Source organism: Hoplias malabaricus, chromosome 15 (assembly GCF_029633855.1).
Source record: "Hoplias malabaricus isolate fHopMal1 chromosome 15, fHopMal1.hap1, whole genome shotgun sequence".
Lineage (NCBI taxonomy): Eukaryota > Metazoa > Chordata > Actinopteri > Characiformes > Erythrinidae > Hoplias > Hoplias malabaricus.
The window spans coordinates 35,191,216-35,207,138 of record NC_089814.1 but is presented as its reverse complement, the minus strand read 5'-3'; the positions used below and the strand labels follow the sequence as shown (position 1 = coordinate 35,207,138).

At 43.2% G+C, this 15,923-nt stretch overlaps 1 protein-coding gene across 2 annotated transcripts in view; it reads left to right on the top strand.

The window, feature by feature from the left end:
* ap3b1a (adaptor related protein complex 3 subunit beta 1a) overlaps positions 1 to 15,923 on the top strand; it is a 62,034-nt gene that overhangs the window by 27,507 nt on the left and 18,604 nt on the right. For both annotated transcript variants that reach the window (XM_066646014.1, XM_066646013.1), the window contains 9 exons: positions 792 to 978; positions 3,386 to 3,516; positions 4,584 to 4,734; positions 4,828 to 4,993; positions 6,255 to 6,423; positions 7,274 to 7,328; positions 7,459 to 7,562; positions 14,792 to 15,020; positions 15,692 to 15,776. In XM_066646014.1, coding sequence (XP_066502111.1) covers positions 792 to 978; positions 3,386 to 3,516; positions 4,584 to 4,734; positions 4,828 to 4,993; positions 6,255 to 6,423; positions 7,274 to 7,328; positions 7,459 to 7,562; positions 14,792 to 15,020; positions 15,692 to 15,776 — 1,277 coding nt within the window. The remainder of the gene's footprint in view (positions 1 to 791; positions 979 to 3,385; positions 3,517 to 4,583; positions 4,735 to 4,827; positions 4,994 to 6,254; positions 6,424 to 7,273; positions 7,329 to 7,458; positions 7,563 to 14,791; positions 15,021 to 15,691; positions 15,777 to 15,923) is intronic.

Genomic DNA, 15,923 nt, shown 5'->3' with positions numbered 1-15,923 from the left:
ATTTGTGAGTGCTGTTTCTAAACTACCGCCCTGTTTGTGTTCAATGGCTGTTGCGATTGGCCGTTTTCCATATATTCCCTTGTTCGAAATAACGTCTCTGCATCCCTTACATGTCTCTACATGAGCTGTATTTGACTATTTCATTCATTCATTCATTATCTGTAAGCGCATATCTAGTTCAGGGTCGCGGTGGGTCCAGAGCCTACCTGGAATACTTTTATAATTGGGCGCAAGGTGGGAACACACCCTGGAAGGGGCGCCAGGGCAACACACACACATTCACTCACCTACGGACACTTTTGAGACACGCCAACTCACCGACCAACGTGTGTTTTTGGACTCTGGGAGGAAACCCATGCAGACACAGGGAGAACACACCACACTCCTCACAGACAGTCACCCGGAGGAAACCCACGCAGACACAGAGAGAACACACCACACTCCTCACAGACAGTCACCCGGAGGAAACCCACGCAGAAACAGGGAGAACACACCACACTCCTCTCAGACAGTCACCCGGAGGAAACCCACGCAGACACAGGGAGAACACACCACACTCCTCACAGACAGTCACCAGGAGCAGGAATCAAACCCACAACCTCCAGGTCCCTGGAGCTGTGTGACTGCGACGCTACCTGCTGCACCACCATGCCGCCCTATTTGACTATTTACAAGTGCCAATGCGAGTTCATAACAGGATTTCACCCTAAGTTTGTTCTGCTTGTGTTTGTTATATATAATAACATATTGTATGTCCCTTGTTACCCTTTCTCTCTTCTCTCCACCCCCAGACTAAGCTGTTGACGCAGTATATTCTGAACCTGGGGAAGTATGATCAGAACTACGACATTAGAGACCGTACCCGTTTTATCCGGCAGCTGATTGTGCCCAGCGAGAAGAGTGGAGCTCTTAGTAAATACGCTCGCCGGATTCTGCTCGCTCCCAAACCTGCTCCAGTGCTGCAGTCGGACTTTAAAGGTAATTCATCCTTATCATCTTCATTTACATGCCTCTTGCCACATTCGCTCTCCTTTCTTCCATCACGGGGTGAGCCATATGGTTATGAATCTAAATACAGCGCGTATTTTGTATGATTAAATGTTAAATTATAGATGAAAGCATTTGCACCCAGTGCAACTTACAATTTAATCTTAACATGTAGGCAACTTAAAGGGGACATGCCCCATTTTTGTGGACTCAGTCACGAGCCGTTTTGATTCTGCTCCACCTTCAGAATTGCCCCGCCTCCTCCTCTGAGTCTGTCCTATCACAGCACTGGACCTGTAACAAGCGCAGAGAAATAAGAGCACTGAGTAAAAATGGAGAAAATGAGATCGGAGAAGAAAGAGAATAGAGAGAAAACGGCTAAAAACTAGAGCTTCTGCTCCTCGCTCCTCACTGCTGTGCACTCGGGGTCGGGGTGAACTGCGAGTGGCTCATTATCATTTAAAGGAACAGGAGCTGAAAGCGGGTTATCTGAAACAGTTCTGTTTAGACAGTCCAATCCTGGGTTGGACTCCAGATGAATATCCTTGGTCCAAGTTTTCAGGCCGTGTTGAATCTCAGCTTCAGATCCAGTCCTTTCTGTCTCTCCGAAGCTGATTGAATTGTCTGGTCTGTGGTAATTTGATATGAAGCGTGGGATTGTGAGTAGATTTCTCTGGCTGTGATCTTTCTGGAGGGTTTCCCTCCCTCGTTTAGCTCCTGTCCTCCTCCTACTCACCACACTTTATTCACTCCAGGATAATACAATTACTTAGTCAGATGGAGACATTAGCGCCGGGACATTACTGATGATTGGGTCCCTCGCAGATGGATGGTCAGGCAGACGGATAGCTGGATGAATGGATGGATGGATGGAGGCATGAATGCATAGACAGTGGGATCTCCAGATTTGGGGTTAACTGTAGAGGATGCACCACTCTCCGTGATTGATGCTAGCTGTCATTTGGCGTGATGTTTTATTGTGCCGAGCGTTGTCGTCTTTTTTTCTTGTGTGTGACTAGCGCTTAATCAGAAGCTAAAGGAACCTGAGTAGACTGTGTCTCTGTAGATTTATGCCCAGAATGCACTCAGAATGCACTCAGAATGCAGTAAGGACTGAAATGCTGCCCTTCTATAGCTTCTGTTTTACATCAGGAGTTAGGTTGTGCTGGGATTGTTTTGTGGTTTTGTTGTGGTGAAAGTTCTTTACTGTTTTATAGATGTTATTCTATTGTATCACCATTATTATCAAATATTACTTATATTGTGTCAATGTATCTACCACAATAAATGGCTATCTGGACAGGCCTAACTATAGTAATAGTTTTTTTTTTTTCTTTCTTTCTTCATTCTTCAGTTTTCTGCCCAATGCGTCCAAAATTTCAGTTTTGGTTTCAGTTTTGCCAAGAGTTTACATTTTTATGCATCAGGAACTAATATCATAGCCCTGTCGGATTGTTATGCAAAGGAAACTAATTTCAGCCTGTGTCCAGTCTTTCTTTCTTTTTTTTCTCCCTTTCCTTTCTCTCTCTCTGTCTCTCTCTCCTCCCTTTCTTTTCACTGTCTCTAACCCCCGTCCAGTAGTCAGAGCATCTCATTTTCTCTGGTGTGACTGCCTATTTCTGAAGGTCCCTGAGGTCAGCCGCCTCTCGCTTCCCTGTGATTAAACACATAAATTACTGCGCTAATACAGACCTTTCAGACAGACGGACACCCAGAGAGAGAGAGAGTTGCTGTATTAATCCATATTGCATAAATTCATAGCACAATGTTTGCAAGACATTAAGCTGCTGCTGTCATTTCTAATCTACCTGGTTAAAGGCTTTGTATGTTTTCCTCAGGTGTTTGTGTGGTGAAGGTCCATTATTTAAGCACAGCTCACCCTAACACTGACTAATGACCTGCTTCTGTAGGGGCTAATGGGCTTTAAGGCGGCGTGAGGGAGTGTTATGCAGTGCTGAATGTCGTGGCATTTCAGACAGTTTCAGCTGCTAATCGGCGTTGGCTGAGAGAGGGGTTAAAGGACACATGATTGACAGCAGACTCAAGCTGCATATGAAAAATGTACATGAAATGCCAGACATATAAACTTATGGTGTCCCCCAAGGTTCTGTTCTAGGCCACTTTGTGGTTTTGCTTTAAACACTGAAAATCAAAGCTTGGGAAAGTGAGATGTTTTTGATGCAGATGATATTATGAGAACTATTCAGGACTAAATTTAGCATTCATGATGTCACGTCTGACACCAACCAAATATCGGGGGGCATATTGGGTGTATTCTACAGGTCATACATATATAATCTCAAGCAAGTGAACAGATGCTTTAATATCCAGAGGAGCTTAAATAATATGCCAGAATGTTAATTTTTGCCTATTCTTACTTTGTTTTCTCCTTTCTCAGATCGTGATCGCTTTCAGCTCGGCACACTCTCTCACACTCTGAACTCTAAAGCCACAGGCTACCTCGAGCTTTCTGATTGGCCAGCGGAGGCTCCTGACCAATCTGTGAGGAACGTGGAGGTGTTGGAAGCGGTAAGAACCAGGACTGTGATCAGTCAAATGCAGAGATGTGCCTTCATGAAATCCAGTTCATTTCAGGAGTCGCTGAGATTTGCTTCAAAGTCAATTAACTACACTTTCATAAGATGATATCCTCAATCAAAATATAAGTCTGAATCAAATCACAAGTCAAAAATATCTGAAGCTTGAGTTGTGTTGTGATACACCTGTATGGGCTAAATTAGTGGGGCACACCTCATAATAATAGAATTCAGGTGTTTCTTTCAATCCCTTTGCTATAGGTGTGTAAAATCAAGCACTTAGCCCTGCAGTTGGCCTTTTACAAACATTTGGACTCTAAATAAGATGCCACCATTGCATGAAAGCGTTTAGGAACCACAGCAACTCGACCACAAAGTGGCAGACCGGGTAAATTTAGAGTGATGTCGCCAATTGGAACGGTAAACCCTCTTCTGACTCAATAACTAAAGTTTCTGACCTCCATAGGCATTTACATCAGCACATGAACTGTGTGCATGTGTTTCCATTGTGCACAAAGCCAAGTGTCAGATGGAGTCGTGTAATGCCTCTGCCACTGGACTCTGGAGCAGTGAACACATGTTCTGTGGAGTAACAAATCATGCCTCTCTATCTAGCAATCTGACAGATCAGTCTGGGTTTGGGGAATGGCAGGAGAACGTTACCTGCATGTGCTAGCTGTAATATTGCTACCAGCCACATATTAATATCTATGGATTTAGAAGGGCTGTTGTAAAATCACCTATAGTTTTATTGTGTATATGTCCTAATCCTAATCCAGTGGTTCTCGAAATGGGGGCGCAGAGCTATTGCAGGGGGTGGAGCAAGCTAAATAACTTGATGCATATTGCACATCACTAGAAATATTTCCACTTTAAATATAGTTTGTAATTGCAGAACATTTTTGCAACCACTGCTTTAGAAAATCAAGTGAGAGCCAAATTCTACTTTTATAAATTGTCACCCAGTGAAGTTTAAGGCGTGCTTCTGGAGCAATAACAGCTGCACTCTACGCTAGTTGTGTATATTTGTGCATGTGTCTATTTGTATTGTATTTACAGGTGAGAGAATGGACTCCAGCCGTCAGCAAATCCAAACCTGCCAAGTCGGATGATGATAAATTCTACTCTGACTCCGGAGAGGAAGAGGAGGCAGAGGGTTCGGGCGAAAGCAGCAGCAGTGAGGACAGCAGCAGTAGTAGCAGCAGTGATGGTAACCTGTGTGGTTTTTTTTTTTGTGTGTGTGAAACGAAGATTTATGTCTTTAAGCACTTCCCATTTTGAAGTGTAATGTTTGTTTGTCTAGAGTCAGGAAGCGAGAGCGGGAGCGAGGAAAAGAGCGAGAGCAGTGAGGAGTCGGACCAGAGCTCCAGCCAGTCAGAAAAGAGCAGCGACTCGGGCTCAGACAAGAAGAAGAAAAAGACGCTGAAGAACAAAAAGCTCCAGGAAAGCAAGAAGCCAAACAAAGACAGGTACTGACCACATTCCTTCAGTCTGACCAATGCACCAATCACATTTCTCCAGTCTGACCAATGAACCAATCACATTCCTTCAGTTTGACCAATGAACCAATCACATTTCTCCAGTCTGACCAATGCACCAATCACATTCCTGCAGTATACATATAAATAAACACGTATAATATATTTTGTTGGGATTATTTATCCATGTAAGTGTACTTTCACATTTTGCTGTGAATAAGCAAAGTTCTCAAATCAATCATTTCATAACATTTTTTTGCTGCTGTCAACGCAGTGTGACAGATTTTCTGTTACATCCCAGTGACTATTTTCTTAAAGTTTTAATCCCAACAGAAAATCACCTCCCATATCTCCCTTGTTAAGGTGTCTGCATACATTTGGCTTTATTTTTATTTTTTGTGTGTGTGAGAGAGAGAGAGAGAATGCGAGGCCCTGTGCATCACAGTGTGACTGACATCATTTGGCATCAGTAAATCCTACTGCTTCACATTAGTGCAGTGTCAGTCCAGAGGTATCGCCCTGAGTCTCAGAATAGCCATTACCCTTTTGTGCCTTCAGATTATTAGTGTGTTTTAAACACACACCACACACACACACACACACACACAGGATTCCCACACACTGATTACGTTTTGAGTGAAATGAACAGCACTTAATGAGGGCATTCTGCTGTAGCTGATGTGTGTGTGTGATAATGAGAAATTGTTTGTTGTGGAAATGCAGGATAAGAGCTATTAATTACATTAAGCAGCAGAGCTGTGTGTGTGTGAGGGAGAGAGAGTGACTGAAAGAGTTTTGTTTAATTTTAGTCACTAATGGCCACCGTAGCTGTCACTTCACCATTCAGGTGTCTGTGTGTCTGTGTGTGTGTGTGTAAGTGTGTGTAGGCCGGTACTTAAAGATCAGAAAGCCTCAGTGAGATGTTTTTATTTTTGGGTTTACACTGAATTTTTTCCTATTTATTCCTATTGTATTCTATTTATTTCCAAAGAAATCTATGGGACATTTCCGTTTGAAATCAGATGTCGGAATTTCCGAGTTCCTAGTAGGAATTCTCAGTCGAAACGCCCCACAAGTCTGTTCAGAATCCAAAGCTTTCATTATTGAGAGAGAGGAGGAAATCAACTGTGTAATCTCAGTCACTCCCTCACTCAAATTTAGCAGGGTAAAGATTGTCCACAAGGGGGTGCAATGAGAGTATCAAGCCTTTGGTGCTTCTCATCAGTGACACTATCTCTTTTTGTTGTTTCAGTGACTCAGACGAAGGCCAAAAGAACGGGCGTTTGGAAAAATCCGGATCCCTTTCGGGAAGTGCGTCAAGTTCCCAAGAGTCCAGCTCTGAATCCAGCTCCGAATCCAGTTCCGATTCAGACTCTGGCACCGAACTGAAGAAGAAAACCAAACCTAAGCCGGTCAAGAAGGTGAGTCTTAACCCAGGTGTTGATTAAACGTGGTTTATGAGGCTTGTGTTTTAAAGGCACCGTGGTTGATCCTGGAGAACTACTGTTCTTACAGCAGAACAAACTCCACCCTTCAGTTTGTGTTCATTCAGAAGCTCCTCCTCTTTTAAGGTGGAATGGTGAGTTTGAGTAAGAAGCGACGGTAGCTGGTGGGTTGAAATGTAACTTGTCTGTAAGTTTTATACATGGTTTGAATTACATTAAAATCATGAACATCACCTTTAAACCTCAGGGGTCCCTTTCACAATGTATTCCGTGACTGTAACAGAGCTGGAATAACAGTGGGTTCTTTGTGTAAGCACATGCTGTACATGAAGTAAAACAGCCTTTAAACATGTCACTGACTTTAACAACACACACACCCACACACACAATGAATATGGGGTTTTAATATTAACACTATATAGAGCTCATTTAGTCTCTCTCTCTCTCTCTCTCTCTCTCTCTCTCTCTCTCTCTCTCTCTTTCTCTCTTTATTTCTCTCTTTTTCTCTCTTCCTTTTTTTCTCTTTCTCGCTCTCTCTCTCTCTCTCTCTGTCTTTCTCTCTTTCTTTCTGTTTCTTTTGTTTCTCTCTCTTTTTTCTCTCAATATCTTTCTCTTCCTTTTTCTTTTTCTTTCTCCCTTTTTCTCTCTTTCTCTCTTTCTTTCTCTCTCTCTTTCTCTCTTTATTTCTCTCTTTTTCTCTCTCTTTCTTTTGTTTTCTCTCGCTTTTTTCTCACTATCTCTTTTTCTCTTCCTTTTTCTCTTTTTCTTTCTCCCTTTTTCTCCCTTTCTCTCTCTCTCTCTCTCTCTCTCTCTCTCTCTCTCTCAGGTGGAAGAGAAGCCGAAGACCATGAAAGAAGTCTCTCTACTGGATCTGGATGACTGTTAGTTCTAATTTAAGTATTAGCCCTAGAACAGAGCTCATTTTCTCTTATATCATGACTATAACTGTATATATTTGTGATTGTTTTTAGGATTAAGTGTGTGTGTGTGTGTGTGTGTGTGTGTGTGTAGTTTCCCCAGCTGCAGTGACCACACCCAAAAGCTCCTTCCTTTCCCCGAGTGTCCTGTCTGACCTCCAGGGCCTTTCCTTGTCCTCCTCCACACCTCTCATACAGGTAACGGCTTTTCAGCTTTTATTGAATGCTATCAACCATAACCTCCTGCTTTTTTTTACACTCGCGGGCCACTCTCGCAGCTCCACTGTCCACATCGGTCACGTTGTAGTTCTACGTCTAGAGAGTGTAGTCTCTGTTGCTCTGCATACTTTGTCCCCCCCCCCCCCCCAACCATCCTGTTCTTCAATGCTCAGGACCCCTGAGGAGCAGGTTGGATTCGGGTGGTGGATCATTCTCAGCGCTGCAGTGACACTGACGTGTGTGTGTGTGTGTGAGGGGGGTGACCTTTTAGCTGAAATATCTCTCTTTCTCCAGATGCCTTTCCCTGAGCTGGCTCTTTATAGTTCGTGTGTGTGTGTTGTCAAAGTGTGTGATTGTTGACCTTTTCTGGTGCGATGGTTTCTTCCTCTCCCATGAGAAATGTGTCAGTGAGAGGGATATACAGCCTCTAGTTTTTAGAGAGAGAGAGAGACAGAGTAAGAGAGTGAGAGAGAGACGGGATGTCTCTCTGAATGAGGAATGGAGTGTCATACCTTCACCAGTTCTGTTTCTATTTCTTTCTCCCCAGAAATGGGATAAAAAGCCTGTACACGTATAAAGCTACAACAGATGGAATAATCCATCAATCAGCCAACAAATATTTTGCGTTATTGATCGGCTGGTGGTGTTAAACAAACACCGGCTGATCGCCACTCGCACTTTTGGGGCGCTATTTTTTTACTGCTGTGAGCCAATCAGTGCCGCAAATTATGAGCCAGATTTCACTGTGTGCACTCATTGAAAGAATCATACTCAGGGCTAAGCCCCCACAGACGGACCCTGTAGCAGTGGAACTGTTATTAGTATGTGGCTGAATGCCATCAGATCCTCACAGCAATTTCCGAGAGATTAGCGAGTTATAGAAATGAGATGGGATAGCACCTTTTTTTTTAAATCCAGAAATACCTTAGCCTCCATCTTTTGTGGGTGTGTCCAACACCTGTCCATCCTGGAGTTACCATGGTTACGTGGGTTACCAGAGGTCCCGGTGTATCCTGGGGTACCTGTGCAGCTGTTAAATAGCTACAGAGGAGGGGGGTCCGTGTGTTTCCACAGCACCGTTTTTGACTGACAGGCTCGTCAGCGCCGTGCTGCTATAGGCTGTTAGCCACACCTCATTAGAATACTACCCACGAGGCTCGGCGGCAGGGTAATCAGAGTCGAAATAAAGGGTGAGATTGAGGAGCGAGAGAGCGGGCTGATTTAAAGTCAATGCTATGCATAAATACATTACAGGCCTTTATAATCTCGGTCACAGTGGCTAAACCTCATCTCATTCCCACGCATCACACACTCCGAGAAGCAGACAGACACCGGCGTACTTACAGACATGCGCTCTCTCTCTCTCTCACACACATACACTTCATAAAGGTAAACCGATGCAGAAACAGCCATGTGTAATCAGGTCCTCACTAAATCATACTTACAGACGTCCTGTGTTTGCCAAGGCCTTGGAAAAATGATTATTTTAGTGTATTGACTTTAAATGTTTGGACTAATCGAAAACCCTGTTGCAGAAAGTGGTTCCTTGTTGTATGGGTTTTATTTTGTTGTTATTTTTTTATTCCATTTATCTGTTCACGTTAGAGCTGTCAAACAAGTAAAATAATCAATCACAGACACAGGAGGTCCTCGGGTTACGTCAGTCCTGAGTTGCGATGTTTCGTGGTTACGACACATCTCCCATTTACCGTATAAAGCCTTGTTTTGACGTAAGTGGTTTTGCGTCGTAAATGTCGTAACGTGAACTTCGTGTGTGGTGTACTCGGCGGAAGAATACACGGTTACGCGGCCCGGGACCGAGGAGGATAGGTGTTAGGATAGGATAAGTGCTAACAGTATGTTATTTACGTACAATATGTACGTATGTTCCGACTTACACCGAAAATCGGTTTACGACGCGACGTAGGAACGGATCAGTGTCGTAAGTGGAGGATCCCCTGTGCTTATCAAAATGTACACAGCATGGCCAAGTGTTTGGAGTGTGTTCCTCTTTGCCGCTGTAACAGTCTCTCCAGCAGACACATGGCACTGAGCATGGCTGTCTTCGGCTCATGTGCAGCTGCTCCAGAGTCTTTTGTTTCATTAATAGATACACAGTCCGTAATGGGCTTCAATATAGGGATGTAAGTACAGCTACAGTGAGGTTTTGATGATGCTTTACAGGGACTTTCTCCCAACGTAGCGTAAAGGGGGAAAGAATTTTATTACGAATCGCTTTTATTACGTGTAGAAATTAGGTTTTTTGTGTAGCGTAACTCTCGTTATTTTGCCATTTTATGGTAAGATTTGTGTAGCCTTAAAAATAACAAAATAAATATTGATAAAAGTATTAATCGTAGCTCTACGTTTGCGACGGCTAACATCAAAATCCCCGACTTTAATTCGTTTAAACCAAACCACACAAGTACTTTCGGATACAGTATTATCCCCAACAACCGAACAAATCCATCACATGCTTCTTGATGGAGCTCATAACGAATGCAGCTACCGTTAAATTCTTCACTCACCCATTTTTCTGTTTTTAACAGAATTTTTTTCAAATTTTTAACACTGCACGAAATTTACCATCAAAATGACAAAAGAGCGGGAGAACGTTTCCACAAAAAACCGTTTCAGACGTAGATGATTTTAGCACTGAACTGTGCATCCCCCAGCTCCTTTATCTCATGAAAGCGTATGGGTTTATGCACACGGGGTGTGCGGGTGTTATCGGCAGTGTTTAGCTGCTCTGTTTGGGGTGTGTTAGGGGTGCGGGTGGTGGGGTGGGTCAGCTGTATGGTCTGGCTCTTTTCTCTCTAATAACATTTTGACGTTAGGATCTGTTGAGAAATACAGTGCGGCGGAGTGGCCTGATAACTTTTCATTCATAATTAGCGCGAGGCGGTGGGGGTTGGCTGGGGGGAAATTGAACTGTCAGTGCAGGTTCGCTAAGGTCCGCGGGCCGTTTGACCCCATCACGCCGCGGGGGCGCGTCATAATTTGTTCATTTGGTGCCCATCAGCCACCGGCGTTGCCACAGTGACCTCACTTCGCTTGGAGCGCGCTCAGTGCAGGCCTCATTATGACTCAGCACCATGGAAGAAATATAAACCAACCACACACACACACCTCATTCTAAAACCTGTCTGAGACACACATGCATACCCTGCGCACGCACACACACACACCCTCTCAAATACACATATTTATGAGCCACACACCCTCTCTCGCTCTCACACACACACACACAATCTGAATAAATAAAAGAAATCGAATAATTTAAATAAATACACATTTGCGCTGTTGATCAATTTAAAAAAGTAAAGAGCTGATTAATCGGAGATCACGATTTATCACGATTAATCGCATCAGCCCTGCTTTTTTAATAGAAATTAAAGAATAACCGTGAGACTAACACAAGTTAAATTGCTGGTGTTTTATTGTATTTTTACGTAGAAATTTAGCACCGGACACAGAAGCTTTAACAGAAAAAAAATACTGTGCAGCTCAATGCTCAATTTTTTCCCCAGTGAATAGGGTGATGAAAACACAGAGAGAGAGAGATTATGATTGACAGCTAAGTAGGTGTGGATAGTGTGTCCTTGACCTCTTAGAGGCTCTTCATTCATTTCAAAGTCTCATTTGCATATTAAAATCGGGCTAATCTGCAGTGGCTGGAATGTACTGGTGTCATGTACGGAAACTTCTTTGAGTGTGTGAGTGAGGTTCATCTAATTTTAGCAGTATTTTAATGGGAAAGTGTTAGTTTTGAAGGTTCTGTTTTCACATATGTGCCTTTAATGACCTCTAATTTGACCAATGTGTTTACAGGAAGAGTGAATATCCAAAGCGATGTGTGTTCCTTATTGCTTTTTGGCTGTGGGTCACATTGACATCGACGAAATCAATGGCTCAACGCGTGAAACCTGCTCCAAAAGCGTCTCAATTCCCTTCTCAGTCGACACAGAAGTGTCTTATACACAAATGAATTAGATTTCAGGCACATATAGAAATAGATTTTTAATACATCTTCTCCAGCTCCTGTATCTCTCTCTCTCTCTCTCTCTACCTTCCCTCCCTCCCTCCATGGTGTTTCTTTTGTGTCTGTCAGCAGGTTTTTTTGTAGCGAGTTGGAGAGGATGCAGGAATGTGAAGGTGACTACAGCGAGTGGCCATCCATCACATCACTTCCTTCAGGCTCATCCATAATGGAGGCGCTCAATCACACTCTCTCTTTCTCTCTCTCTCTCTCTCTCTCTCTCTCTCTCTCTCTCTCCCCACTGCACACTCTCACACACACACACACTCGTACACACTCGCTCATGTCCAAGCCCTTTTTTCGCTCTTGTGTTTGACAGCGCGGTCAAGGTTACTCTTCCCGTTCTCCTGTTATTTACTCTTGGCGTCCGGAGGAGGCGATCACTTTGTGGGACATGGTTCACGTGTGTGTGTTTGTGTGTGTTATATTGGTGGTGATAAGTGCCTTGTTGTTCATGGGGATGTTTGGTCCTTGAGCAGAATGACAGGTGCGGTCGTCACGCGAGATAAACTGGCCGGAGTAAAAGAGAGCGAGGGAGGGATGGAGGTAAATCAGAGTGTTAACATTACAGCTGACTTTATCAATACAGACTGCCCTGACACATCCAAATGTCCCGACATAAATTCACCTGTACGCTGTGTTTGTGTTCGAGTCACTCGTGGAGTTATTACTATTATTATTACTGCAGGAGAATTATATACAGTCAGAAACACGCAGACCACCCTTTAAAATGTTGTTTGGGGGGGGGGGGGAAGGCACAGAACACATCACACACAAGACTCAGAAACAATATTATATCATTAGTAGACTCACTTTTAGTTTTTCCAAAGAAATCTGCAGATGCACTTCCAAAGTCCAGAATCATCACCTCGACATGGTTTCTACTCTACTCTGCTTTTTATTTCCCCCCCAAAAACAACTGAAAAACATCTGGTACCTGGAACCGGGATCTTTTTTTAGCCCCCGTTTTTTAGTACTTTCGTCATTCTTTGCCACACAGTGCAGACGTCCAGCACAGCAACTCTGTAAAATCTCTAGCTACAGCTGAGATCACATTTGAGGTCACACTCTAGTAATAATTTAAAACAAAAAAGAAAAATTTGCATTACAGATACAGTAAAGTACCAGTGGCTGTTCATAAATATGCAATACACTATATAAAGCAGTTCAAATTTTTGCGTGTTATTACACACATATAATTAATAAACATCAATTATATTATTATTGTTATTGCACATATGAACAGTATTATTTAGTATTGAGTATTGGATGATTGGATGATTCATATTGTCACACATTGAGGGACGAGTTAAAGAATTTGATAGCCACAGGTAGGAATGACCTCCTGTGGCGCTCTGTAGTGCATTTATAATAATGTATATGTTGTAGTTACAGGGCACGGTGGTGCAGCAGGTAGCGTCGCAGTCACACAGCTCCAGGGACCTGGAGGTTGTGGGTTTGATTCCCGCTCCAGGTGACTGTCTGTGAGGAGTGTGGTGTGTTCTCCCTGTGTCTGCGTGGGTTTCCTCCGGGTGACTGTCTGTGAGGAGTGTGGTGTGTTCTCCCTGTGTCTGCGTGGGTTTCCTCCAGGTGCTCAATTAACAAGCAGACTAACAGAATCCGATTGCTAACGCATGTATCTTGGTGATATCAGTATTTATGTTTTAGAGGGTAGTGGGTACTTACTTAAAGTGAATATAACTCTAAACCTGTATTGTTTGGATCTCCCTGCTGTGGAACAATGGGCAGGAATTGTAATAAAAAAATATGTTTACTAGGAAAATTGACTATTCAACTAAGGAGAAAAAAAATCACAAATAATTGAAGAAAATAGACACTATGACACAACAGAACCGTATAAAACTGTATAAACCTACATTCAAAACTAATACATTGTATTTTTCCTCTCTATTTCCACTTTTGTACGTAATATTATGATTGTGTGATTTTTTTGTTTATTTTGCATATTGTAATAAATAGTTAAGTATCAAAAAATAATAATAAATAAAAAGCATCACTCTGTATTTAGCTGTAAAACATGAGAGCGGCAGATGATAAAAATGCGGTACCACACTCACTCACTCAGTCAGAAGGAACACGTCAGCAGCGAAATGAATGGATTAATGCATTCTGAATGAGGAGATATGCATGCCCCCCACTCAAAGACATCATTCATCAAATCTTTTGTGGCCGTGTGTAGCCTCCTCTAATGTTTGGATAATGAGAGTCCACTCTCTCTATCTGCTCTCCTGAGTGTGGGGGGCTCGCGCTCGCTCGCTTCTGAAAATGAGGGACTAGGAGGACGCGACAGGTGACTTAATAAATGGTGGAACAAGTGAATGGAGGGATTGTCTGTATTTTTAGTCTGTGTTCTCTCCTAATCTGTTTGATTTGAAGGAAAACGTAAGTGTTTTTGCAGTCTAATTTGTCTGATAGCGAAAGAGGAGCGTTAGATTATGCCTTTGTTGGAGAGTGGCGGTGCATCTTAAGTCTGTGTGTGTGGTTTGGGATGGGGGTGGGGGTTGTGTGTCTCATTTTCTATGCTCTAACCCTGCCTGTATCAAGTTTGTTTAAGCCTGTGGAATCCCCACAAGCCCCACAGCAGCGTTCTCCCCCTGTCTTGCCACTCACTGTTCGTCCCAACCCCGAGCGAACAGCAGTGAGGAGCAGAAGCTCTTGTTTTAGCCGTTTTTGCTCGATTCTCTATCTTCTCCGTACTCGTTTTCTCGGTTTTTATTTAATTTTTATTTTACGTACTCAAAAGTCTCAAAAAGACCTTTGTACTTTGCTGTTGCTTTTGTTAGTTTGCTACTTGTTGATTTATCCCCAGGGCAACCATTGACTGTATCCTCATAAAAGCTGTATTTGAACAGGAGCACTACACGGATGAAAATCAATGCTGGCGAATTTGGATAGCTCTTGTTTTAAACGTATTCCTTGTTTGTGTGTTGGGTTTCCTTGTAGTTGTTGGAAAGTGGGTCAGTTTTCAGTTTCTCCTTGCTCTCCGAGATCAGCCGAGACCTTTTCTGAGACAGTGTCCATGGGTGGAGTAGCAATAAAAAATGTACAACAGTGTGATGCATTGATTAACGTTAATTTTTAACAATCTGTTGACACCTCTTGGGTGATTCTAAGGTCTGTCTGTATACCCCTGGTGTGTGTGTTACAGGTGAGCAATCCAGTGTTTGTACCTGTTCGTCCTCACGAGCTCCTTCACCGGATGACCGGGAAAGGCCTGTCTGCGCAGTATCACTTCCCCCGTCAACCGTGCATTTACGGCGAGCGCATGGTTTCCCTACAACTGACGTTGAGTAACCACAGTGACCACGTGCTGGAGGACATCCACATCTCAGAAAAGACTACTACAGGACAGAGTGTCCACTGCTTCAGGCCTGTGGGTGAGGACCAAAACACTGCAGTACGCTGAAGGACTCTTAAGAGCCCTCTGTGGAGAAACTGATTTGGTTTTTTCACATTTTATTGTTAGTCTGAGTGTTTTTAAGAATATGTGAGAGTATCTAGATCATAAAATGTCTGGTTGAATGCATTATTCCAAATAAAATCCCACCCAAAGCTTTAACATCCATCCACAAGATCTCACTTATAAATGGTGGATACCAGACCCTGGGGTTTACTGATGGAATTCTAGAGGAACAGCATGATGCTAGCACTGCACAGTTAGTGTTCTCCTCCGTGCATGTTGAGCTGTCCGGTATTGCCTTGTTTTCAGTCAGAGAAGAGGATTGGAATTAAAACCAAATGTCAAAGATCCAGTGAGATTCAAGTGATGAAAAAAAAATACAGGACAAGAAATATCAGAAGAAATATTTAGACCTAGAGTCAGTCTCTCTCTCTCTTGCCTCTCGCACTCTCTCTCTCACTCACTCACTCACACACACACTTGGTATCATTCTCTCGGATGTTCCTCTTCATATTGAGAGCTATGATGTGCTCACTTTATCTCGCCATGTGGAGTGAGATTGATGGATGACTTTTTCATCCAGGGTGTCCTTGTCTCCTTACACACAAAATCATGTTCTCTCTCTCTCTCTCTCTCTCTCTCTCTCAGAGCGTTTGGAGCCAGAGGCCTCAGTAACAGTGTCCATGGGCGTGGACTTTAATGACTCCACCCAGGCCGCCAGTTTCCAGCTGTGGTAAGTGCTCTCTTCCCTCTTTGTAAACCTCCGTCATTTTGACTCAGAAAGAACAGACACACTCAAACTACGAAGCACAGTTTTACTTTTTTACAAGCGTCTCTGGGTTCATGGAGTCATGGTTACCATCAGGCATTTGCAAACACT